General features: G+C 36.3%; 5 protein-coding genes across 11 annotated transcripts; 3 read left to right on the top strand and 2 right to left on the bottom strand.

Moving 5' to 3' along the window:
• Positions 1-226: 226 nt before the first annotated feature.
• LOC117637146 (60S ribosomal protein L14-1) lies at positions 227-2,029 on the top strand. Its single transcript, XM_034371958.1, has 4 exons — positions 227-405; positions 863-992; positions 1,096-1,208; positions 1,753-2,029. The coding sequence occupies exons 1-4, from the start codon at positions 301-303 to the stop codon at positions 1,807-1,809; spliced, it is 405 nt and encodes a 134-aa protein (XP_034227849.1). The 5' UTR covers positions 227-300; the 3' UTR covers positions 1,810-2,029.
• A 435-nt stretch (positions 2,030-2,464) lies between these two features.
• On the bottom strand, positions 2,465-9,096 carry LOC117637077 (serine/threonine protein phosphatase 2A regulatory subunit B''alpha-like). Of its 4 annotated transcripts, none has more exons than XM_034371847.1 (14): positions 8,698-9,096; positions 8,320-8,494; positions 7,784-8,026; positions 7,521-7,626; positions 7,282-7,381; positions 6,653-6,758; positions 6,397-6,487; positions 5,808-5,949; positions 5,172-5,319; positions 4,958-5,067; positions 4,155-4,311; positions 3,915-4,040; positions 3,642-3,792; positions 2,465-3,160 (listed from the first exon to the last, which is right to left on the bottom strand). In XM_034371847.1, the coding sequence occupies exons 2-13, from the start codon at positions 8,470-8,472 to the stop codon at positions 3,652-3,654; spliced, it is 1,623 nt and encodes a 540-aa protein (XP_034227738.1). In that variant the 5' UTR covers positions 8,473-8,494; positions 8,698-9,096; the 3' UTR covers positions 2,465-3,160; positions 3,642-3,651. The 4 variants fall into 4 exon arrangements, with proteins under 4 accessions (XP_034227738.1, XP_034227740.1, XP_034227737.1 ...); XM_034371849.1 differs by having other exon boundaries at positions 7,817-8,026; XM_034371846.1 differs by having other exon boundaries at positions 8,320-9,096.
• Positions 9,097-10,246: 1,150 nt separating this feature from the next.
• On the top strand, positions 10,247-13,263 carry LOC117637110 (vacuolar protein sorting-associated protein 2 homolog 3). The gene is made up of 11 exons (XM_034371905.1): positions 10,247-10,443; positions 10,599-10,643; positions 10,987-11,021; positions 11,110-11,160; positions 11,285-11,389; positions 11,478-11,549; positions 11,780-11,851; positions 11,951-12,031; positions 12,418-12,453; positions 12,554-12,609; positions 12,936-13,263. The coding sequence occupies exons 1-11, from the start codon at positions 10,410-10,412 to the stop codon at positions 12,985-12,987; spliced, it is 639 nt and encodes a 212-aa protein (XP_034227796.1). The 5' UTR covers positions 10,247-10,409; the 3' UTR covers positions 12,988-13,263.
• Positions 13,264-13,507: 244 nt separating this feature from the next.
• LOC117636532 (casein kinase 1-like protein 7) lies at positions 13,508-19,762 on the bottom strand. 2 transcript variants are annotated; one of them, XM_034371071.1, is made up of 15 exons: positions 19,503-19,762; positions 18,631-18,897; positions 18,502-18,542; positions 17,906-17,975; positions 17,648-17,796; positions 17,469-17,564; positions 17,196-17,266; positions 16,546-16,607; positions 16,362-16,425; positions 16,136-16,220; positions 15,497-15,623; positions 15,293-15,366; positions 15,151-15,214; positions 14,742-14,875; positions 13,511-14,186 (listed from the first exon to the last, which is right to left on the bottom strand). In XM_034371071.1, the coding sequence occupies exons 2-15, from the start codon at positions 18,704-18,706 to the stop codon at positions 13,926-13,928; spliced, it is 1,374 nt and encodes a 457-aa protein (XP_034226962.1). In that variant the 5' UTR covers positions 18,707-18,897; positions 19,503-19,762; the 3' UTR covers positions 13,511-13,925. The 2 variants fall into 2 exon arrangements, with proteins under 2 accessions (XP_034226963.1, XP_034226962.1); XM_034371072.1 differs by lacking the exon at positions 19,503-19,762 and having other exon boundaries at positions 13,508-14,186; positions 14,742-14,872; positions 18,631-19,405.
• A 953-nt stretch (positions 19,763-20,715) lies between these two features.
• LOC117637919 (glycolipid transfer protein 1-like) lies at positions 20,716-22,656 on the top strand. 3 transcript variants are annotated; one of them, XM_034372972.1, is made up of 7 exons: positions 20,716-20,801; positions 21,127-21,266; positions 21,400-21,455; positions 21,570-21,700; positions 21,778-21,913; positions 22,257-22,391; positions 22,485-22,656. In XM_034372972.1, exons 2-7 carry the CDS (start codon positions 21,143-21,145, stop codon positions 22,515-22,517), a joined length of 615 nt encoding a protein of 204 aa, XP_034228863.1. In that variant the 5' UTR covers positions 20,716-20,801; positions 21,127-21,142; the 3' UTR covers positions 22,518-22,656. The 3 variants fall into 3 exon arrangements, with proteins under 3 accessions (XP_034228863.1, XP_034228864.1, XP_034228865.1); XM_034372973.1 differs by lacking the exon at positions 20,716-20,801 and adding an exon at positions 20,826-20,904; XM_034372974.1 differs by lacking the exon at positions 20,716-20,801 and adding an exon at positions 20,859-20,883.
• Positions 22,657-22,976: the final 320 nt, after the last annotated feature.

Raw genomic sequence — 22,976 nt, 5'->3', positions numbered from 1 at the left:
CACTGAGCCTGACTCTGTCTAAACGAAAACCGTTGGGGCACTTATTAAAATAAAGTATAAATAAAGGTCCTAGTTGTAAAAATTAGAATATGTCAGGGCATGCAAGAAAATAGAATTATTCTTACACACTCTAGCCAATAGAATTACGACCTAAGAAATTCTACGATAAACTCGACCGCAGGTGATTGGGCTCATCTTAAACAAAACCCTATTTCTTCACATCTCAAACCCTAGATCGGCCTCTTTCCTCACTCATCTTCTCCGACTCCTCTGCCCGACCTTTTTCAGAGGATCCGAAAAATGCCGTTCAAGAGATACGTTGAGATCGGACGAGTGGCTCTCGTCAACTACGGGAAAGACTACGGCAGGCTCGTCGTGATCGTCGATGTCCTCGACCAAAACAGGGTATGTTGTTGCGTTTATTTACGCAAATGCCTTTCTTCTCAATCCATTTAGGTTCAAAGTTTTCTACTTTACCATTTAAACTTGTGATTAAAACAAAGGGTATGCGTTTGTTGTTCGTTCAATGCTGGTTTACTTTGAAATAGATGGGTTGTGGAATATTTACAAGCAGCACAACATAGCACACATGCATTTACCATTGAATACTTACAAAGTGTAATGCTTTTTCACAAAATAAAATAAGTTCGAAAAATCGGCCTAGGCGCTGGGCGGGAGGACACCACCGCGATTTCACCCTAATCGTTAGGGGTAAGCGCCAGGGAGTTAGGCGGCGCCTGGGCGGTTCTGGGGTCTGGGCGGGTCGGTTAAGCGTGTGTCATTTGATACTTAATAGTGTCGTTTGATACTGAATATTTAAGTTTGATGTAAGAACTTAGCAGACCTGCATTTTTTTTGGCAGGCTCTTGTTGATGCCCCTGACATGGTGAGGACCCAATTGAATTTCAAGAGGCTTACACTCACTGATATTACCATTGACATCAAAAGGGTTCCTAAGAAGAAGACTCTGCTTGCTGCCATGGAGGCTGCTGGTGAGTTTTGAGTGATTATGGAAAGATGAGGATTTAAGTCATCTACTTTTTTATTTCTTTGCGTGTTCCCAACTGAGTTGAGTTTTCAAATTGTGGTTGGCAGACGTAAAGAACAAATGGGAAAACAGCTCGTGGGGCAGGAAGCTGATAGTGCAGAAGAGAAGAGCTGCACTAAATGACTTTGATAGGTTTAAGCTCATGTTGGCAAAGATCAAGGTGTGTTTTTGATCTCTCAAACTTGTATTATCCTGAAAAACTGAGATTCCTCGTATTTTTTATATGTAGTTTGTATGTTAATAAGCATTTTATTTGTTGGGTGAGAGAGGTTGATCAAACCTTTGAGGGTTAGGTTTTCATCCCCTTCCCCTTCCTTTTCTCCACCCAAGGCCCCCCTACACTCTTTTTGGGTGGAGGAGCTAAATTCATGAATGTTAGACTCTGCCAATTAGGTATCTCTTGCTTTTTAGATCCTTGTAATTTCTACCATCAGCTAAAATTGTTTCTTCAATTTTAATTGCATGGTAGTTGTCAAACGGCTTCTAGAATTATAACTTGGTCTTTCGCACTTAGTTATTTCTTAATGCGTGGATGAAGATTGCATCCTAGCTCATGCATACAAAGAGCATGAATCTTTAACACAAAGTAGATAATTAAACTTTTAAAATTTTGATCTGATAACCTTTTTTTTTTGGTCTCAGTGTTGACTTTGTGAGCTGGTATAACTAATTAATAATTATGGTTTGTTTTTGTGTTTGTGCAGAGGGCGGGAATCATCAGGCAGGAGCTAACGAAACTCAAAAAGGAGAGTGCAGCCTGACTCTTGAATCTGTACTCTTTTAGTTTTTGCAGTCTCTTTATGTTTTGATTCGTAGTGGTGGCAGTAACTTGATATTTGGTTAGGTTATTATGAGTGGGAACCAGCCACAAGTGATTATCTCTATAAACCTTGTATGGATTTTCTTTGAAATGAAATGGAGCCAAGGAACTTTCCTTCTCAATTTTATCAATATCATGTTGAATCATATATTTGTGGGCAATTTGATAGCCTTCGTATTCCACGTCTTCGTTTTTGGCTCTGGTTTGTAGACGGAGAATTCAACTCCTCTTGTGTAAAGCCTTTGAGGGACGTGCCAGGGGGTGATGGTAATGTTGTGAAACTTGTTAAAGGTGCTGTTATGCCCACATTGGCTGAGAGAAATTTTCTTCAAAATAAGTTAGAACTGTCAAATTCCGCAAATTTTAAGCGGGACTATTTCTGGACAAGTTGAAAGCACTTTTAAAAGCATTTGGCAAAAAATTTAAATGCACTTTTATGTCAAATCACTGTATAAGTGTTTTTTGGAGGACACGCTTTAAATAAAAGCATTTCTAAAAAAAATTGCTTATGAGCAAAAGTGCGTTATATAAAACCTAGAAAGTCCGTAAATCAAATAATCTCCCCCAATGTTCGACTCGTAAGTCGTGACCAATCAGAACAAGAATTTTTATTTTTATTTTTTTGAAGAAAAAAACAACTGAACTTATAAGCGGGTTACCAAGGCTTTGTCCAATTGAACAGAGCATGGCAAAGACAACGAAGCCTCAAACTCATGCACATTTTCCTTTTCTTCATTCTTTCAATTAAAAAAATCCAATAAAATAAGCTATGGACAAGGTATAAAGCTAGAGAAAGCAACGAGAATAAAATGGTTTGGGGGGCTGTTGGACCAAAATAGAACATCTGAGCAAAATTACAAGGCACTTGAAGTTTACAAAGACATACTTGCCAGCCACCTTGCCTTGACCTACAAGGAGGCACCAGAAGAAAAGCAACCAGATGGTGAGCTGCTTTTGGAAACAATCTCACTCCTGCGATAACAGCATGGACTACTGTTACCTCGTCGATGATTAATTGCACTCTCCCCCGTTGCAAAAGGGCGATTCACTGTAGAATTCCAGTTTGTACCTCCTTGAATTTCATGAAAGGGCAAGCTCATTGCCTATCACACAAAATGAGTGCCAAGGTTGCTTGAATACGGTTGATGAAGGTTACATGACCAAGCTTGAGATTTAATGTTGAACAGGACTACAGCCGCTGATGTGTGCCATGGAGCATTTTGACGTAACAAATTATTCTTCATTGAAAATGAGCAACTTTGACGAGGCATCTGAAGCTATCTCATAGGCAACTGCATAAACAGAAAAACATCAAAGAACTCAGTTAACTAACACACATGACTTCTACAAGGATCATTCATCATCTCTAAGAAAAGAGATGCACAGATTCTACACACCCTTACTACATGTTTGAATTTAGCAAGTTGCTATGGCACATTCACATTAGGCTCTAAGATCTACGAGACAAGCAAGTGCTGATTAAAAAATAACATATAGCTAACAATTTTTCTTTCTCAATTTTCCTCTCTTCATCTCTACAATTGAAATGAATAATTCAAGCCTCTGAATTCACAACAGAATTAGAACAATTTACCAAATTAAGGGGTTGTTTAAGCCTCCCAATGAAATTGCAAGCAATGAGGTCCATCTATTGGATCCTCTGCTTGAGAATTAGGGTAATGACTCCAATTGAGATGCTGGAGAAACTTGTTTAGGCTCAGGAACAAAATATTTTCTGTTATTTCACCACAAAATCTCAATGTAAAAGCTCACCTTCTTGAACTTAAAAAGGAGCCTCGAGTGATTCATCCCATACTTCTACACTTCCATTAGAGGCATTCTCACCATCTTCTTCCATTGACAGCCTTATATATTCTCTGTGTGCAAAGCGGTCCCACTCTGTCAAAGTTGGATCCTCGCGTTCCTGTTCAATCCAAAATGCCAGTGCACCATTATTGTTAAAACAGTATTTTATTTTATTTTAACTTTCTAATGTGTAGTCATTAGTCACTAAATAGTTTAAAACACCAATTATTGCAAAAATACCTGGCGAATAAGAAATGGATCACGACTTTCAAAAGCTATAAACTTATTAAGGTTGAAAAGGATATTGAAGACATTTCCTGAAAGTTTGCATCCTTTCAAGTCAGCTAGTGTGAGATAATCTTCCCTCTGCAAGTAAGATTTCAAAAGTAGTCCTGTCTAGTGAGTAACTGAAAGCAAGATCTGGCATTCAGTAACATAATAACAATATCAATGATGACGATGATGATGATGATATTTGACCTCTGGTGCAATCATGTCAACTATTTGGCACAAAATATCCTCGAACAGAACAGGTTCTTGGGCCATGCATTCCATACGATGCAGCTGCTCCTCATAAAAGAACTGCAACTCATTGGGTGTAAGGACTCCATTTCCATCCAAATCTATACATTTGAACCTACAAAATAAGATTGGACTAAATAAAAGTGGAAAAAAGCAGACATAGTAAAAGACCAATTAGTGGGAGCATAGCATCAGAAAACCAGGTTGGTGAATCAAGGCTTGTAATCACAGCAATGTTTATGGTATATGCATGACTTATCTCCGAGACTTTACGCATGCTAAAATCTCATATTTAAAGAATACTAGCACCCCAACACGCACTTCAGGTATATAAGATTGCTCCTTACATACTGAGTTTTTTTTTTTTTTTTTTTTAAACGGAAGGTGAGAAAGTTATTTATAATATTTGAATTCAAATGCCTCTGATAATTTCCAAGGAAAGTGGGAATAAAATTTAAAACTCATGAGAAGTTCACAGGAAAAGGGAAGTTAGTTTTCCATTTTACAATTTTAATCTGTAAAATACTGAAAATTTATTTTAAACATATTGCAAAAGATTACATTTCAGGGATTTAGAATATTACACCAACTTCCAAGATTTGGATTAACGTATTAAAACATGGATTCACTCTTTTCTTTGTTAGATACCTACTATTTTCGCTTAAAAACAGGAACCTTGACTCTGCTTCTAAAATATCAAGACTTCCACGCCATATGAAATTACCAAACGGAAAAAGAACAAAGAAACAAGAAACATATACCAATACTCAAGGCTAGGCTCACACGACTTATCCTCCTCCGACAGCATGAAGTAAACAAAATCCTCATAACCCATCTTCCCTTCAACCTTGCTAGTAAACTTTCTTGGAATCTGGAATGGAATTGAGCAAATACACAATCAACATGGAAACCTCATTTAGGTAAATAATTTGTTCCAGAAGTTTGTGGAGGAAGCTATAGTATATATACACCAACCTGCGAAAATACTCTATCAACAATCCTGTAGGTAAGGGCATGGTTACCATATCTAATGAGGTTCTCTTTGTCAATCAAGAAATCATGGTCCGTGTCCAGCTCCCAAAATTTGCAGTATATAACATAAAAATGTTCATAAGAGAAGTACCTGAAATTTGACAGAAAAAATAAAAACATGGTTTAGTATTTTTGTTATCACAATTTAGTACCTGAAATCTAATATATAAAAATTTGTTGTGCTTAAGTTCCTCCAAAATATCTTTCAGCCACAATTAACTTCTTCCAGGTAAAAAAGGGTCAAACTATTAAGGGACCTTCTCCAATAAGTATTTAAGTTAAGAATTGGTTACATACTTCTAATCTCAGCCGTTGGATTGCGTCTAAGAGACTCCAACACATTTAATGAATGCAATCCAACGGTAAATCCAACAGCCAAGATTAAAAGTATGTAACCAATCCTTAACATAAAATACTTATTGGAGAATCTCCCAACTATTAAAACACTACAAAATCCAAAATAAAAACTTTCAAAAATACTCATTACACCACCGCCCCCAGGGTGGCAAAAGCACACAGCTCACAGGTCATATATATCAACTGTAATTTGTACTTGAAATTTCAAGTTGATAAACAAACCTCAGAACTTTGTTAATGTCCTCTTCCTCATCTGCATGTTGCATGGCAGCAATTAGATTTCCTCGTTTCAGCTCCCTGAGGGTAAGGCGACCGTTTCCTGATCTATTTATGTAGTAAAATATTCTGTATATTACAGTTTCAGCTGGGGTATTGAAAATGAAGCTTATGTAAGAAAATATTAGTATGAAAAAACAAAAAGTAATCTTAAATAGAAAAAAGTGAACCTAATGTAACAATACATGCATTTTATGGCAGTTCAAAGTACCTCCAATCAATCCTATATTACATCTATAATTTGCAATATTTGTTTAAAGCAATAAAAATACTGACGTCAACCAGATTGTTTGCAACAGATTCTGATAAAACTCTTTTATTTCTTTTCAAATTTTGATCTTAACAAATAATTATACCTGAAAAGGGCAAGAGATCTTAACCGGATATAACTATGCATTCAAAAACAGTCTCTATTCTATAATCAACAGAACCATGCAACCAGTTCTGATAAGTGAATTATAAACCTTACTCAGGCATGGAATACATAAAAACAATCAATCATTATTGCACTTACGTAGAAGTACGAAATACATACCATATCTTTCTTGAAATTCAGGAGTTCCATGTAAAAATTCCAACCCTGGATGGGTTGCCACAAGCTCTAGAAGAATGGGTTTGAAGTCTACCTGCATTGACAATACAGACAAATATTTGTAAAAGATACAAATTACGCTGCAAAACCAAAAGGTCCGAAATCAAAGGCACGTAACTGACATAAATGGTCATTTAACAGTGCAGAAAACCAAAGTTCCATGTTCCTATACCAAATAGATAATAGTTTTAAATCATACCTGAGTAAGGTAATTGCTATCAGACTGCTTTAGAATTTTAAATATTTGAGTTGCTGTATCCATTGTCAGCATATTGCCATCGACCCAATATCTGACGAATGCATCCCTACAAACAAATTATGCAAATCAGCAAATAATTATATATATATATATATATATAACAAGAAGAAGAAAAGTAAAACATAGAAACAATATAGGGGACTTGTATAGTCGTGGTTCTATAAGTAAGAGAAGCCTGTCTATTAACGAATAAAAAAATTACAACAAAAGGTAGAAGGATTGCAAATAATATTTACAATGGGAATATGTAGGATCAAGCTGGGGTCAAATAAAAATTACAATTGTTTATAATCAAATATAAACAATAGGAAGTGAGCTACAAATATCAGGACTTCATGTTTCTATATTCTTGTCTCCTAGGAGGCTCTATACTTACACCCTTTTCTTTATTCATATCTTCAGGGAGAGACACAGAGACACAGAGAGCAAGCTGCAGGACATAATCGCCCAACAACAAACACATGAGAAGAAGCATTACATAGATCTTTTCTTCCACAGAGTACAAATTGAGGTCCCATCAACACTAGGTCTAATTGTTTCTAGTAAGCTTAATTACATTTTCTGCATACCTGGTCACTATCCCGCTGCAGCTAGTATCTATCTTTTTAAAGATAGCAGAAGAGAAAAATGTTGGTAGCTTGCATAACTCCTTCGTAACCAACTTAAACTCTGCATAACCATGAAAATAACATCAACTCCTTGCTTTATATGGTTTCAGTTTCACGAATCTCTAAGAAGTGGAATCAATAGGGGGCAGAAAAAATCGTTAATTCTAAAAGGTGAATTATATATCAGATCCACATCTCACCGTGAAGTTGCAATCCATCCATATGACCACCGAAAAGGTCATTAATTCTAGAAAGACAATGCTCCTGAAGTTCCTTTGGTGGTGGACGGCCATTTTGAAAATAGAACTGCAAGCATATTAAATCATAAAACATTATGAGCATTAATTCTTCAATCTTGACATCATAAAAAGACCCCAGCATTCAAGTTCACAACTAAATTTCAACCTCACAATATTTACAAAAATAAAATAATAATAATAGAGCAATTAGAACTGAGTTCGACCTGAGGAATGGCTTCTCGAACTGGTTCACTAACCACTTTTAGCGGAGATCGCAGAGAAGAAGGACTAGTTTTCAGCTTTGAAAAGCGAGGAGAACCAGGGGAACTTCTCGGTGAAAGTGGGGGTGTACTTCCAGCCTGAAACATGGAAGGTAATGAATTGCTCCCGGCAGCATTTGCACTTGAAGAGTTCCCAAGGGCATTGATGGGAATGCCTGCGGTTGCATCATCAATTAGAGATTTCACCTGTCAAATCAAACCGCAAAACACCATCAGATAACATCAACTATTATTACGTCTACCATAATCATACATAAAAAAGAGAGAAAAATACAAACCCTGTACTTTAGTGACAAAAACTATTATGTGTAAAAAGGAAGATAATGACATCCCTGAGGCAATTACCAACAGCGAAGTACTAAGCTAACAATGGAAACCCTGTACTTATCCAAACAAGAACAACAAGCTATAGCTTTGAGGACCAGAAATGCACATTGATAACAAAAATTGTACATAAAAACAAAAAGTAAGCAATTTACCAATCGACCGGTTTGAGGAAGCGAAAGCCACTGTGCGTACAAATCCTCGGCAATTTGGGGACTAGCTTTAAGCGCAAACGGAGACAATTCCGGGAGCTGTAAAAGCTCAGGATCGAAAGAACCAACATCCCCTACAACCGCGTCTATATCCATTGAGAATTCAACTCTTCAATTCCTAAAATCATCACAATCGGTGACTCTTCAACACTTATCACAATCCTAACCCAGTCGCTTTCTCTGGGGCTCAATTCTCAACACAAAAATTCAAAAACCCTAGGTCGAAAACGAAAAGTCTGAAACAAGAACGGAGCTTTGCTTTGAATTAAAACGAAAAACCCTAGGTTCCCCCCAACAGAATAAGATTCTAAAACCAGTTACCAGTTCTCTTCTCCGATGCTCTGTGCGAGCGAGCACTTTCTTCAATTCTGATTCTCACCACGAATGCTCTGCTGCCGCAAGACTCGGAACCCGCCAAGAAACCTTGTGGTTTCAAGCGGACATTTGCGTCCCGGAAATCGGAGAACCGCGCCCTGAGAGTTCGTGTCTGAAGTGAAGACTTGGGAAGACTGAGAGGGTCTTTTTTGGGCAGAGAGAGAAAGAGGAGAGAGAGAGAGAAATTGTAAGAAGAAGTGAAGAATAAATATTTGAAGGCTAAAATAGAGGGGGCGGCGAGCCTGAGGATGAGCGCCACGTGGGCCTTTATATAACGGAAACTGCCGCCCGGACCCGGAGACTTGCTCGTCAAGGTCTGACTATTAATCTGTTGTTGTGTGAATTGAATGAGTGGGCATGGTGAGACCAAACCTCTCTTCCATCAACTCAAAGAAAGACAAATTTATTTGTTCATGGATTCAATTTTTTGAGTGGTTAAACACATAAATTACATTATTTTATTAGCGTATCTTAAAGAAATGCTAATACAGTAGAAAACATGACAGAGAAAAAACGAGCAGAAAGAAAACGAGGAGGAAGGTATAGGAGTATTGTGACACGACAAGCATGAGGAGAGTCACGATTTGAGGTTTGCAGGGAGCCATAAGCTGAATTTTGATCATTTTTCCTTAGTATCTTTCATATGATACACATAATACTACATGAAGGAAAACAAAAATGGAGGGCCTATGCCTCCCTCCACCCAGATGATAGGAATAGGGTAGTCAATCTCTTTTAAAAATACAACGTCATATCTAACAGAATAATATAACTAGATTCTCGTATTCATATGAAAGAATCATATTTTTCATGAAGGCAAATCGTTGCATGTTAGACACGTGGACATCAAATATAAATTGTATCTAAGTATAACGTGTATTTCTATGAACATCGTGAAATACGTGATTGAAGAAGTTAATAGTGGAGTTATGATATTTCCAACTATACTTGAGATTTTCTATACTACGCATTGGATAGATATAGATAATAATAATTTGTATTCATTGTATCATGATTGCAATGGCGGTTTAGTAAGTAATTGATATCTCTTGTGCATATATAGAATGATAGGTACAATAGGAAAAACCTAATTACAATGGTTCTTATCCTCAAATAGAATTCGGTTCATGGCAATTTTAATATGACATTATTTTTTTCAAATATACAAGGAAGGTTAGCTACTAACAGAAAGAGAGACATCTTCTTAAAACACTTTGCAACAAATTTCTTTCAAATATATGATCAAATCTTTGTTATGAGTCCACTAACTGAAATGATTAGTAAAGTTAAAGTCTATTTTCCAATCATTATCATTTGTCATAATAAGTCCCCATTTGAGTCATTGACGGTTTTGTAAAATAACAAAAAGATCCCAATATTTTTGGAAGAAAAACAATCCCAATATTTTTTTTTTTTTTAAAAAAAAAGTCCCCCATCCAAATCCAGGGATATGATTGAAATTTCACAAATCATGAAGGGTCTGCTTGGATATTTACCGCCAAGTCCCTACCTATATAAATAAATAGGAAAGGACCGCAGAAATCTCCACCTTGGTTTGGTCCTCTCTGTCTCTCTGTCCCTCAAAGCTTCACAGCTTGAAGATATCTCCGCGAGTCTCCGTGTGCTTTGCTTTCGTTGCGACCAATCTAACTGGTACCATGAACATCTTCAGTAAGAAACCCACCGCCAAAGGTTTGTGCTTTCTTAATCTTCCGCTCATTTTTTTTCTTTTCCCTGTGTACGATCAAACTTAAATTCAAGCGTTCTTATTTGCATACTAGATCTGAATTATGGGTATAATTTATATTTTCGTAATTTGTTTATATGGGTTTGCATTTTTATCGCAGAGGCTCTTCGGGAGAGCAAGAGAGAAATGGCTAATGCTACTAGAGGTAATATAAATATATATGTTTTTTGGTTTTCATTTCTCAATGTTTGTGATTATAATGATCATTTTCATCATTCATTTTGTGGTAACTGATTTATGACCCTCTTGGACTAATTGAGGCATTGGGCAGTAGTTTTGATATTGCACTGCTTTAATAGACATTATAGGCTGGATTAGATTTGTGATTAGATGGGTTACTGTTCAAGCTTAAATTATATCTTAATTTGTCCAGCTGACCTGTAATTTTACACCTGATGTGTATATCTCATCATGCTATGAATGGGGCATTTCCTTGATTTTAATTTTGCTCATTTGATATATTTATTTTCTTCCCCATTTTTCTTCAGGAATAGAGAAGGAAATTGGAGCATTGCAATTAGAAGTATGTCAAGAGATTCCTGTTGGTGATCCCATTTTGTTCTTGCATTTTTATCTACAGTTTCATTTAATATATTTTACTATCATGTCAGGAAAAAAAGCTTGTTGCTGAGATAAAGAGAACGGCAAAAACAGGAAATGAGGTATTTTCTGTGTTGTATTTGACTGTTTTCATCTGTCCAGGAATACTTGAGTGATCGTGGCAATTGAATCTTATCAGAAGTAGTCAATTTATATTCTCTCAGGCCTTTGTTTTGCATTCTGCAGGCTGCAACTAAAATACTAGCCAGGCAGCTAGTCAGGCTTAGGCAACAGATATCTAACTTACAAGGAAGTCGAGCTCAAATGAGAGGAATAGCAACTCATACGCAGGTGGACTGTGAAAACATCATATTCTGGTTCAACTTTATATGTCGCATTTGTGAGTTGTGCTCTTAGTAAATTCTATTCCATCATGCAGGCAATGCATGCTCAGTCATCAGTTGCTGTTGGCATGAAAGGTGCTAGTAAGGCGATGGCAGCTATGAATAAGGTTTGATTGTAACAATGAAACAAATATTTCATGTAGTTTTCATACTGTAAATTAGACATTAAGATTGCATCTGATGATGAGATTTAGTTTAAGAGAAGACCTGCCTAGTGTTGTGTTTAGTTTGAAATGTAAATAAAATCCTAGAGAATTGTTCTTTATTATATTGCTTCCTGTTTTTATAGCTAGTAATTCAAGCTCTTTTTAGTAACTGAATTTGTGCGACATTGCAGCAAATGGCTCCTGCGAAGCAGGCACAGGTGATACGCGAATTTCAGAAGCAATCTGCACAGATGGATATGACTGTAAGATTGGTTCTATCCTTGAATTATTGGCATAGAATTATGTTAATCTCGGCTTTTGGTTACATAAGTGGATCATAATTTAGAGCTTTGAACATGCAGACTGAAATGATGTCCGACGCAATAGATGATGCCTTGGATGATGATGAGGCAGAAGAGGAAACAGACGAGCTGACAAACCAGGTAAGTCCTAATTGCATTGTATACTAATTTTTCATTTAGATGAATATATTCATAGACGATACCCAAGAACAGGAAAAGAAAGCATGCTATTCCTCCGAGATTAGATTAATTCCTATTGTTACCTAGGATGTTCCGTATACCTTTCTGAACAAGTTGTTAGTTGAAGTTTGTTTGCCATCTTGTGATTATTTGGTTTACCTGGTAATGAGACAAGAAAGATTGAGAAGGGGTTGTGTTAAATGATGTGAAAAGTGTTCTTATGAGACTGAGAAGCAGTCTCATTCTTTATAGATGTTTCTCAGTTTCATTCTTTATAGATGTCGTTAACTATTGGTCTTGGTACCAGGTATTGACAGAATATTTTTTGGTTAAATTGTTTTGAACAGGTGCTGGATGAAATTGGCGTTGATGTCGCCTCACAGGTTGGTATCACTGATTATGCCTTTTTGATTTTTTGTTAGCATGTACTGTACTATTCCCAGTCATTTAAACTGATGTGCTTTGTACATGATCTATTGACAGCTGTCAGCAGCTCCCAAAGGAAGAATTGCAGCGAAGAACACTGAGGGTGTTGGCAGGTACAACCTCCAATCCCTTTGTTATTGTAATAAGTTAAACTGCCTGAAGATTTTTACAGTACAACTTAGAAGTTATAGTCTTTCTGCAAAGTAATTGATGGTTTGGCATAGTTTGCGTTTAAGTATCTCATGACCACATATACGCTGGCAGAACAAGAAATTTCTTGTGGAAAGAGCACCTCAAACAAATTAATGTGCCATTTGTAATATGCATTTATCATTGCAGTGGATCTTTTAAACTTCTAATGCTTTTCTTCTTTCCCCTCTTCTTTTCTGTTTTTAATTTGGTTATTTGCTATAACTAACAAACTTTCAACTTCTTACAGTTCTGGCACTGATGAACTTGAGAAAAGATTGGCAGCTCTTCGAAATCCATGAGTCAGAGATCAGAAAGCAGAGAAATTTTTTTTTTTCTCCCCAGAGTTTGATATTAAATTCTTGCTAGGTTAAACATTGTAAATATTTTGTTGCTTATCGCAATTATCCATTTCAGCGCCACTACATACAATGAAGCTAATACACTTGGGATGTTTGCTGATGTCGATAGATTTGAATTGCTCCTCCTTGTATAATGAGGAGCTAATACACTTGGGATATTTGCTATCAAAGTTTATTTGAGTGGACTACTAGACTAGTCAGTTCTTGTATTGTATCTAGCGAATGTAACTTTTTTTTTTTCCTTTTCAAAGCTTTTTTTTTTCGGGTCAAGTTTCAAAGCATCTTATTTCTTAACCAATTGGAAAAGACGTTCATTTGAAAATCACAGTTGTCTAGAATTTAGCTTAGTTAATTACTTAACAATTAGAATCGCTAAATTGTCCCTGCAATGAGCTCGCATCCGTGCATTTAAATTTAATTTGCCATTTACCAACACAAAGTGGAAAAGTTTGTGGATGGATTTTAGAAGACTGCAAGGGTTTGAAAATTTCCAACGGGCCAAGCTCAAGCTAGCACTAGTGAGGAAGTTCTTGAAAAGATGACCATTACAAACAACACAAACTGGTCTCAATTCAAAGTGGGTGTATAATAAAGAAATAGTAATTATTACAGCTAAGAAAAATGTATGTTTCTAATACAGTTACAATGGCCGGAAAGGAAACTCTTGGGAGAGAAAAAAGTGGGAGGAAGAAAAGCCTGGAAATGCTGTCATTAGACATGCAATAAGATCGGAAAACGCAGTGCTTAGGTGATATCCCATGTACAAAGCAAGCGAGATTTGTCTTGGTTTTTTGTTTTTCTTTTTTCAGTACTCATCAAATAGTACGAGGACTTATCCATTAGATGACTGGCAAATATCTATAGGGAAATACTCTCCATTACTTCCTGATTGAAAGGAGCTCAAAGCTCCGGAGAGGATCATCACGTGTGCCTCTTGCAGCTGCAGAGCGCTTGGGTTCATACCCCAAATGACCTCTCTGTGTGGTAGAAGGGCGGCTACTGCTTGAGACTAATCGGCTTGTGCGGCCATCACTGTGACTTTGATCACCAGCTGAGGAACTTGGCTTACTGTTTATAATAGCTTTTCTTGAAGTGCTGCCGTATCGAGAGGAACTGCGTCCCCTTTCAGAATCATGGTGCTGAAAATACAGCAATAGCATTCCATAAGGATTTTTTCTATAAACAATTGCACCACTTCAACTTGAATACGAGGATAAGTAAGGAGATGGCTTCAATAAACAAAGTACTAACGTTAAAAGTTTGCAACTCTTCCATTCTTTGACTTTACCCCTAATTTCCAATTCTAGTCTTGTTTTCCCTAAGGAAATTGAGTTGAGACCCCCTACTGCAATTGCTTAGACTTAATAACTTGGCCAGGATTCAACTTTGCTTTCTTTGAAATTTTATAACAAAGAAAGGAGGTAACTATAAGACCATAGAAAATTGGTCAAAAGAAGTGCACTGATTCAAAACAAAGAATAGCAACTTTTAAGTTTAGACTTGAAATTAGTAAAATTTCCAATTGGGTGCTTGAAATTCTTTTACTTGGTGACTTCTCTACACCCAATTTCAGAGAGAGAACAAATCCACAAGATTAACTTCATGTAGAACAAGCACTCACAAACTGTCCGGGCCCAAAGAAACAAGAAAATAATTAACAATACAAAATATTTTGTCAGATATCAAAACTTTACCACATCTTTGGATGAAGGTGCATCCTCAAAAGACCTGTGTTTCAAATGATCCTGGCGTGGACTAGAACCTGAAGTATTTCTCCTCGAAAATGCTTCAACTGCACCTGAGAATCTTTCTCGAATCTCTTTCCCTACTGGATAAACCAATTGCATAAGGGTTTAATAATTGTGGGAAACCAAAAAGGAAAATGCTGATAGTAAAATTGTAGTTTAAAGTTAAATAATGAGCTGAAGAAAGGAAGACATACTAAATTTTTTTAAAGAGGACCAAGTTCTCAGATACTAAATAAATCTTCAAAAATAAGGGAGTAACTGGCTCCTAGCCCAAAACTTATTTATGAAATCAGCAAGGGTCAATAATCCTTATCGGCATTTAATTCAAATATATTTTTTCAAGAGAGAGAAACACCTGAGACTCTTTCTGTTCTTTCCATAGATGGCCCGGCGCTTAAACCTGCTTTTCCATTGGCATGCTAAAAACACAGAAATGAACTAAATAAGTAATGTTCTTATGAGGTCAAAATTTGAACATAAAATTTCCAAACACTAACCCATCCTCTAGAGCTGCCACCAATCTGAGGGTACTTCAATACAGTCCAGTCAAATACATAGTCAAATTGATAACCTGCAAGTAATCATAATATTAGCATCCTAACCCCAAAGGGGAAAAAAAAAAGGTAAAACACTCAGCAAGCTTGACTTCTAACAAAAGAATTAGGAATCTATAAGAAGATAACCAAATTTGTGGCCGTTACCTTCTCGAATAAATAAGTCTCGGAAAAGCCTCTTCAAATAAGAATAATCTGGCTTGTCTTCAAACCGCAATGATCGGCAATAATGAAAGTAGGATACAAACTCAGATGGATGTGATCTGCACAGCACCTGTTAAACATATCTGTGGCTATATTACCCATGTAACTAACAAGAATTCCCAGCACAGAATGAAGATCATTAATAGCAGCATGGTGAGTATGTGTATGCGCGTGTGCATGAATACATATGAACAAACATGATGACATGAACTATCAGGCTAGGCTTGGTTAAAACAACCTCTATAACGTGTTCATGTCCAAACGCAAATATTGAGCCAGCCAAGCAGCCGATCAAAATCAGCGAAAGTGGGTCATCCTAGCTGAGACTTAATTTTGTTCATCTTACAAGCAATGCAAAAGGGGAGGGACTGGGTTTGCCATCCCTAGCAATCTACATCTGCCCAATTCAAATCTCAGTCCAGTCCCGCCCAACACCAACAGACACACACATACACGTATATATAGAGTTATCTTCTACAATGATGAACACCACAGTAAAAACATAATACAACACACATCAGGTTCATTTATGCGGTACATATGCAGTTGCTAGTAGTAAGAATGCATGCAGGAAGTTGTTACCTCTATAGGAGTTGACATTTTTTTTTCACTGATTTTATCGTACTTTTGCTTTTTTGTGCCAGCTTTTAAACCTTGCCAGGGAAGGCTGATTGGAGGAAAAGAAAAAAGAAAACACAAAAAAGGAAAGGCGTGAAAAATAGAATAAAACACAATGTTGCATACCCAACATCAGGTAGCAAATGCCCAAAAAATATGAAGAACACAACTACAAGGACTTTATTTTAACCTTCCTCTTAGGAAATACATTAGAACATAACCAAGAGATTCCAGATCATCTCTTCTGCTTTGCTCTGTACGTGCAATAAAACACAATGAGAATTAGAAATGGAGCATAGTAAGTTGGATCCGTTATTATACATTTACTATTAAAAGTTAGAAACCAACACATAACAACATATAATATCTCTCACCAATTCCAAGGTGAGTGTTAACACTTGCATAGCGAGCAGTGCCTGTGAGGTTCTTGTTCTCCCTAACAAATGGAAAAAAAGGTAATGAACTTTCACAACAACCAAATAAAAACCAAGGCTGGCACAAAGGAATCAAACTTACAAGACTTGAAAAAAAAAATATAAAAAATTGGTCAACAACGATTTTCTATTAACTATAGGTAAATAGAAAAACAATGGTGACAACGTAGAATATGTATTAGAACTGTTAAAAGCTTCTTTACTTTTTTTATAATGAAAAATATATATTTTTGTTTAAAGAAATAGTTCATGCTCAGAATATTTATTTACTTTCTTTACAACTAGGTCAAAAGGTTATAGTTTCCAGTGCTTTCTTCTTCAAACAAGACAAATGATAAGCCGATGCTTTCTTCTTAAAATAAGACAAAACATAAGCCAACGGTTTCTTCTTCAAACAAGACAAATCATAAGCAATTCCTAGAATCCAAATCCCTCCCCCTCCCCCCTTCTTTTCCCCAGTTGAGGCAATCCCTAGGCAATAAAAAGTATATCCGTAAGTAGATTCTTGAACCACAAGACAAGTACAACTGTACACAACCCAAAAGCAAATTTATCATAAGTTGTAACTCTACAAAATAATTATAATTCACCTGTATGGTATGTGCCTATGAGTCTGAAGATCCCTATACTTCTTTGCTAGACCAAAATCAATAGCATACACCTGTGACAAGTAATGGCAGATATATTACATTTCCAGAGAAAAAAGTGAGAATGGAGTGTTTCTCAATGAAAGATTTGAAATCCCACTTCTAATACCATAGGATATCCCCAATAGCATGTTTTTCAACAATAAATGTTTAAAAAAAATGAATGAATTGCTATAATTTGCTTGCACTAACCACAATTACACAAGAAAAAGATACCTGATTGGCTTTACGCCCTAGGCCCATTAAAAAGTTGTCAGGCTTTATATCACGGTGAAGAAAACCTCTTGAGTGCATGTATTCAACTCTGTTAATCTGAAAAGATGAAATTGAAGGAAAAAATTATTATCCTGGCCATTTTAGACCATATTTGGGGAAGTATAAGTACTAGTACTTACTAATTGATCTGCAAGCATCAACACTGTTTTCAATGTGAACTTCCTATTACAGTAGTTGAACAAATCTTCCAAACTTGGTCCAAGAAGATCAATAACCATGATGTTGTAGTCACCCTCAACTCCAAACCACTTGAGGTGAGGTATGCCCGCTTCATCACAAAATGACAACAGTTGATCAATTACTATATGTAAATATATCTGCTGGGAGAGAGAGAGAGAGAGAGAGAGAGAGAGAGAGAGAGAGAGAGAGAGACTTACTTCCTCCTTGAAGAAGCATATACAATTTTGACTCATAGTGAAGCTGGGGATGCTTGGTCTTCCCAGGTTCCTGAAATTTGGAAAATAAACTATCCCATCAAATGCAAAATGATTGTAGACTAATGAGTTGAATGCAGACAAATTCCAATGAGGGAATATAACAAGGTTGTAATAGAATGGAAGTTTATGAGCTCGAAATGCATCCATAAAAATAATAAAGAGAGATTTAAAAAAAGATATGGCTTTGTGTCTCTTTTCATTGGTAATAAATGAAACGGAAGATATATAACATGAAGCTTCAGTTGTAACTCGAATAGAGTTTGTCGACTAGAAAATCTAATGTACCATTCTTACTCTTATTAACAAAGATTCAAAAGAGAGAGTATTTGATTTATTCTTTGATCTACTCTAGTGACACCAGTGTGTACTGAACCTCTTGAATGGAAAAATGACTTGATGAAACATGAAATTAACATCAATATCCCGTCAGGTATCACATTGAATAATATGTTAGAAAACTTAAGAACGCTTAGAAAATATTTACCCACAAACTAAACATCAGAATAGAATCTACTATTTAAACGTTAATCACATACCAGCTTAACAGCCACCTCCTCTCCAGTTTGCACATTTACACCTGACACCACGACATGAATTTCATTAGAAAAATACCTAAATAAATAAAAAACCAGAATGATTTTACAGAAGAACACTGATTACCATACCTAAATAGAGTTCCCCAAAAGAGCCACTCCCAATCTTCCTCCCCAACTTAAACTTCCCAGCAATCACATGCTCCATGATGCAACAATCTTCAATACAGCTCAACCCAAAAGCTCAAAATGGCTATTTTACAAGGATTTGTGCTAATTTCAGCCTTTATTGTGTGCATAACCCCAAACCCACCAAACAATAAACCCCCAAATCTCGAAAAATTCCCAATTGACACCTCTCCGCAGATCAAAACCTTCACTTTTCCCCAATAACTCGGCCTAAGAACCACACGATCACAATCTAAGCATTAAATTAGCATCAGACGGGATAAATACCGAATCTCAGAAAATCCAATTGGAAAAATTCGACTTTTTCTACAATAATTACAAAATCGTCAAAATTGAGGGTAACTTTTTCCGAAAATCAAGAACCCCCTTTCTCCAACTACATATCCAAAACGCCCCAAATCCTTGATTGCAGACAGCGAATTGAAACCTCAATTACAAGAACATTGACCTACATTGACCCTGAAGCCCTCGAATCATTCTCCAAACTTAAAAAAAAAAAAAAAAAGTAAAAGTACCAAATCAAATGAGGATCAAGGAGAGGTTTTTGTATTGGGATCGGACACAGAAAAAGACAAATCGATTTTAAAATATAGACAGAAAGTAGGGAAATTGGCGGAGGAAAAGAAACTGCAGAGAGAGAGATAATAATAAGGGGGCAGAAGAAGGGAAATGAGTTTGGGGAGACGATTAGAGTTGTTTTTTTGTTTTGTTTTAATTTTATTGTTTTTGGAAATATTTTTTTGTAATTTAAAAAAGAAATTAGGAAATTATAAGATAAGAACAATAATAATAAAATATGAGGGGTAAAGCGCTACCTTCTCAGATTCTGAGCTGCAGCCTAACACGTTTGGGCTGTCTGTGAGTCTGTCAGGTCCGTCAGGTCAAGGCAAGCTTGGAAAAAAAATAAAAAAATAAAAAAACTTTGCTTTGGTTTCAATTTTAAAAAAAAACGTGTTCAACCCAAAAAAAGAAAAGAAAAAAACGTGCCTGGCCTTCTCTTCTTCTTCTCTATCTGTGTTGGCTGGCTCTCTCAGATTTAGTTATTTAATAGATATGTAAGGATCTTCCTGGTCCTAATTAGGGATATTCTCAATCTCTCTCTCTCTCTGTCTTTTTTCTGATGTGGAAGTAATGGGCCAGTTTGGTCTGGTTTGGTCTGGTTACTATTTTCTTGTTAGAAAATCGAACTTTGTCTCAGCCTCTCTCTCATCTTCGTGTGGTCGAATTCATGGCCCAATTTGGTGTTGGATTTCTCCAGGTTTGTGTGCTGCAGTTCTTGCTTTAGTTTCATGTCTCCAAGTCCATGACCCAAAATAGAGAACAAACAAAAATAAAAATACCAAAAAGAACTTTATAGCACATTATGGGAGTTTGGGATGCTCTCTTGGGAAATATGTACTTGGAGAAAGAGAAGTTGCCTTGAATCAATTACCCAATTTTGCTGAAATTAATTTTAATTGGGAACATAACAAATTTTAAGAATCCAAAAAGAAAGCAAAAGGATCCAGCCCATCATCTGATCATGGGTATAGTGGGCTTAGTTGAGTTGGTTTCGATATCAATTTAGACATTGAGAAAGTTTTTGATGTGTCTGTAAGGTGGCGTTACTAAACCCTAATATTTAATGCACGTAGAAATTCAATTTTTTGATTCCCATCACTCAAGTGGACTTGAAAGCATAGGATGTCAGTTGGATATAGTTTAGTTGGTTAAGCTATTTCACATCTGCCCACATCCTCTATCCATGCAGACAGAGATTCGAAACCCTCGAACACCTAATGAATATTTGTGTAAATCTCCTCTCCCAATTGACTGTCTTTAAAAAAAAAATTAGGATGCCAATGCTATCAACTTTACAATTAGAAATTAAGAGAACCCATCTCACAATTTCCATTTGCTTTGCTTAAGTTAACATAATTTACCTGTTTATGTTGACATGTCGTAGATCTCATGACGACAACTGTTTTTCCCCCGTTGATGGCCTACGACAACTGTTTTAACACCACAATGTACCGGGAAAAGAAATAACGGCCACATCATCTTTAAATCAACAACACTTAGAATTCACATAACTGATTTTCGGATCTTCACGACGTTTGTCTGTTGTTTTCAAGGTTTGTGTCCATTACCATTTTACGTTTTTCTTGTTCTGTTTTTTTCCTTATCATCCTTTTCCATCTCCAGTTTCGTTGGACGGTGAGGCTTATAGCGTTAATGGTAGAGCATTTTTTTTAATCCCTACACACTGGGTGAAATTTTTTAATTCAAATTTCTTCTCTACTAATTTTTAAAAAAATTGAAGTTATGCATCAATCATGGTATTGCATGATTTAAAAATTTGGCTAGTTCTTAACTTGCACGCATCGAATTATGAAGGGAACACCAATATATATTGATTGCCTGATTAGTTGCCAAGTATGACTTGTGATGTTTATGCAGAAAATTGAACACAAGAATGGCAAGATCAGGAACTGTTTTCACTTCTGCTTTGGAAGGGACGAACCATGTTAAATCCGAAACGGGAGAGATGCTCACCAAGCCTTTCTTGGATGTATGCAAACACTTGCTGCCCGTTTTAGGTACGAAATTTTTTTGATTCTTACCCTAAAACAGATTGAACTCGATGCATTTTCATGTTGAGAACACAATTTTTTTCTTCATTCAATTGATTCTTCAATGCACATGCATGAGGACCTGTTTATGTTATGGCAGATAAGTTTGGAGCTGCCTTTGCGCCTGTGAAATCTGATATTGGTAACAACATATCGGTAAGGTGCTTTTTAAAAAAATGTATGGAGAAAACAATGTGAATTTTGTAAGAAGCAACATGTTCCAGTTTTTAATGTTAGAAATATTTTTCCATGTTCTTCCCCACATTGCAGAGATTGGACTCTAAGTATTCGTCGAACCCATCAGAATTCAACCTCTTGTACAGTCTAGTCCAGGTTGAGATTGAAGCCAAAAACGCAAAATCCTCATCCAGTTGCACAAATGCTCTACTCTGGCTAACAAGGTATGTCATGTTCATGTTGGATGTTTTTTATCAGCAAGCCAATCCTTACGTTTTTGAGAATTCTCATGTCTCCGTAGGGCCATGGACTACTTGGTGGAGCTGTTCCGGAATCTGCATGATAATCCAGACTGGCCAATGTCCAAGGCTTGTTCCGAGGCCTACGGCAAGACCTTGAAAAAATGGCATAACTGGCTAGCTAGCTCAAGTTTTAGTGTAAGAACTCTCATTTGCTGATGTTTATCTGCACAATGCCATAGCCTCTTCTTCTAGCCTTTTAAAAGATTGTACTTGATGGGTTTTAGTTTAGGCATTGAGGCAGATCAAAGTAGAATATGCATGCTATTTTGCCTCAGCAACAAACAAAAGAAGGAAAATATTTTCTTGATGCAATCCAAATGTGATTTGACCAATTTCTCCATTTAGGAAGACCATCTAACATCTGATTTGAAGCACACTGGTTTTTCTTAGATAATATATGCTTCTACTTTTGGTTTCATGATCATCCACTGAGAAAAGGCAAATGAAATTGTTCTGATTCTCTCCGGTCGAAATGCAGGTTGGAATTAAGCTTGCACCAGATAGGAAGAAATTTATGGACATATTAGGTGGTGAAACACCTGATTTGAATTCTGACATTGGTAAATTCTGCACAAACTTCTCTCCACTGCTCCAAGAGAATCATAAGTTCTTGGTAAGTTTTTCTCATGTTCATACAATATTTCCACTTTTGGTTCAAATTTGCATAATTGGGTTCTAATAAAGTTTTGTGTTTCTAATGTTTCAGGACTCTGTTGGAATGGACAATGTGAAAGCTTGATACATCTAAATGCTTGTTCATTACAAGTTGTATGTGTATTTTAATATACCAAAAAAAATAAATACATATATATATAATTCCATTGGTTTTCTTGTAAGCATTGTTTGATTTGCTACTAAATACAGTTTCATTTTCTTTACCACTTGCCTCAATTGTATAAATTAGTCCTCAAAAACAGAGAGAGAAAGAAATTACAAGTTTAACCTGGATCTCTGGCTAACAAAGCAGTAAGAATCTTAAACCAATTGAGTTACTGATGATTCTGTCAAGTGAAAACTAGAGGTGCAACTCGGGTTGTGTCGGATCAATCCAAATTCGCTCAAATCCAGCCTGAGTTTTTACCCCACGCTAGATGTTATTTACTCTATTTACAATGATGGTAACTTGCAATGGGACATCAAAAATGTCAGTGTTAAGGTATTGAAGTAGGCCAATTTTCACTGCTAAGTAAGGCCAACA

The sequence above is a fragment of the Prunus dulcis genome, chromosome 8 (assembly GCF_902201215.1).
Source record: "Prunus dulcis chromosome 8, ALMONDv2, whole genome shotgun sequence".
NCBI lineage: Eukaryota > Viridiplantae > Streptophyta > Magnoliopsida > Rosales > Rosaceae > Prunus > Prunus dulcis.
The sequence above is the reverse complement of the archived record's forward strand: the minus strand, read 5'-3'. Positions and strand labels throughout refer to the sequence as shown.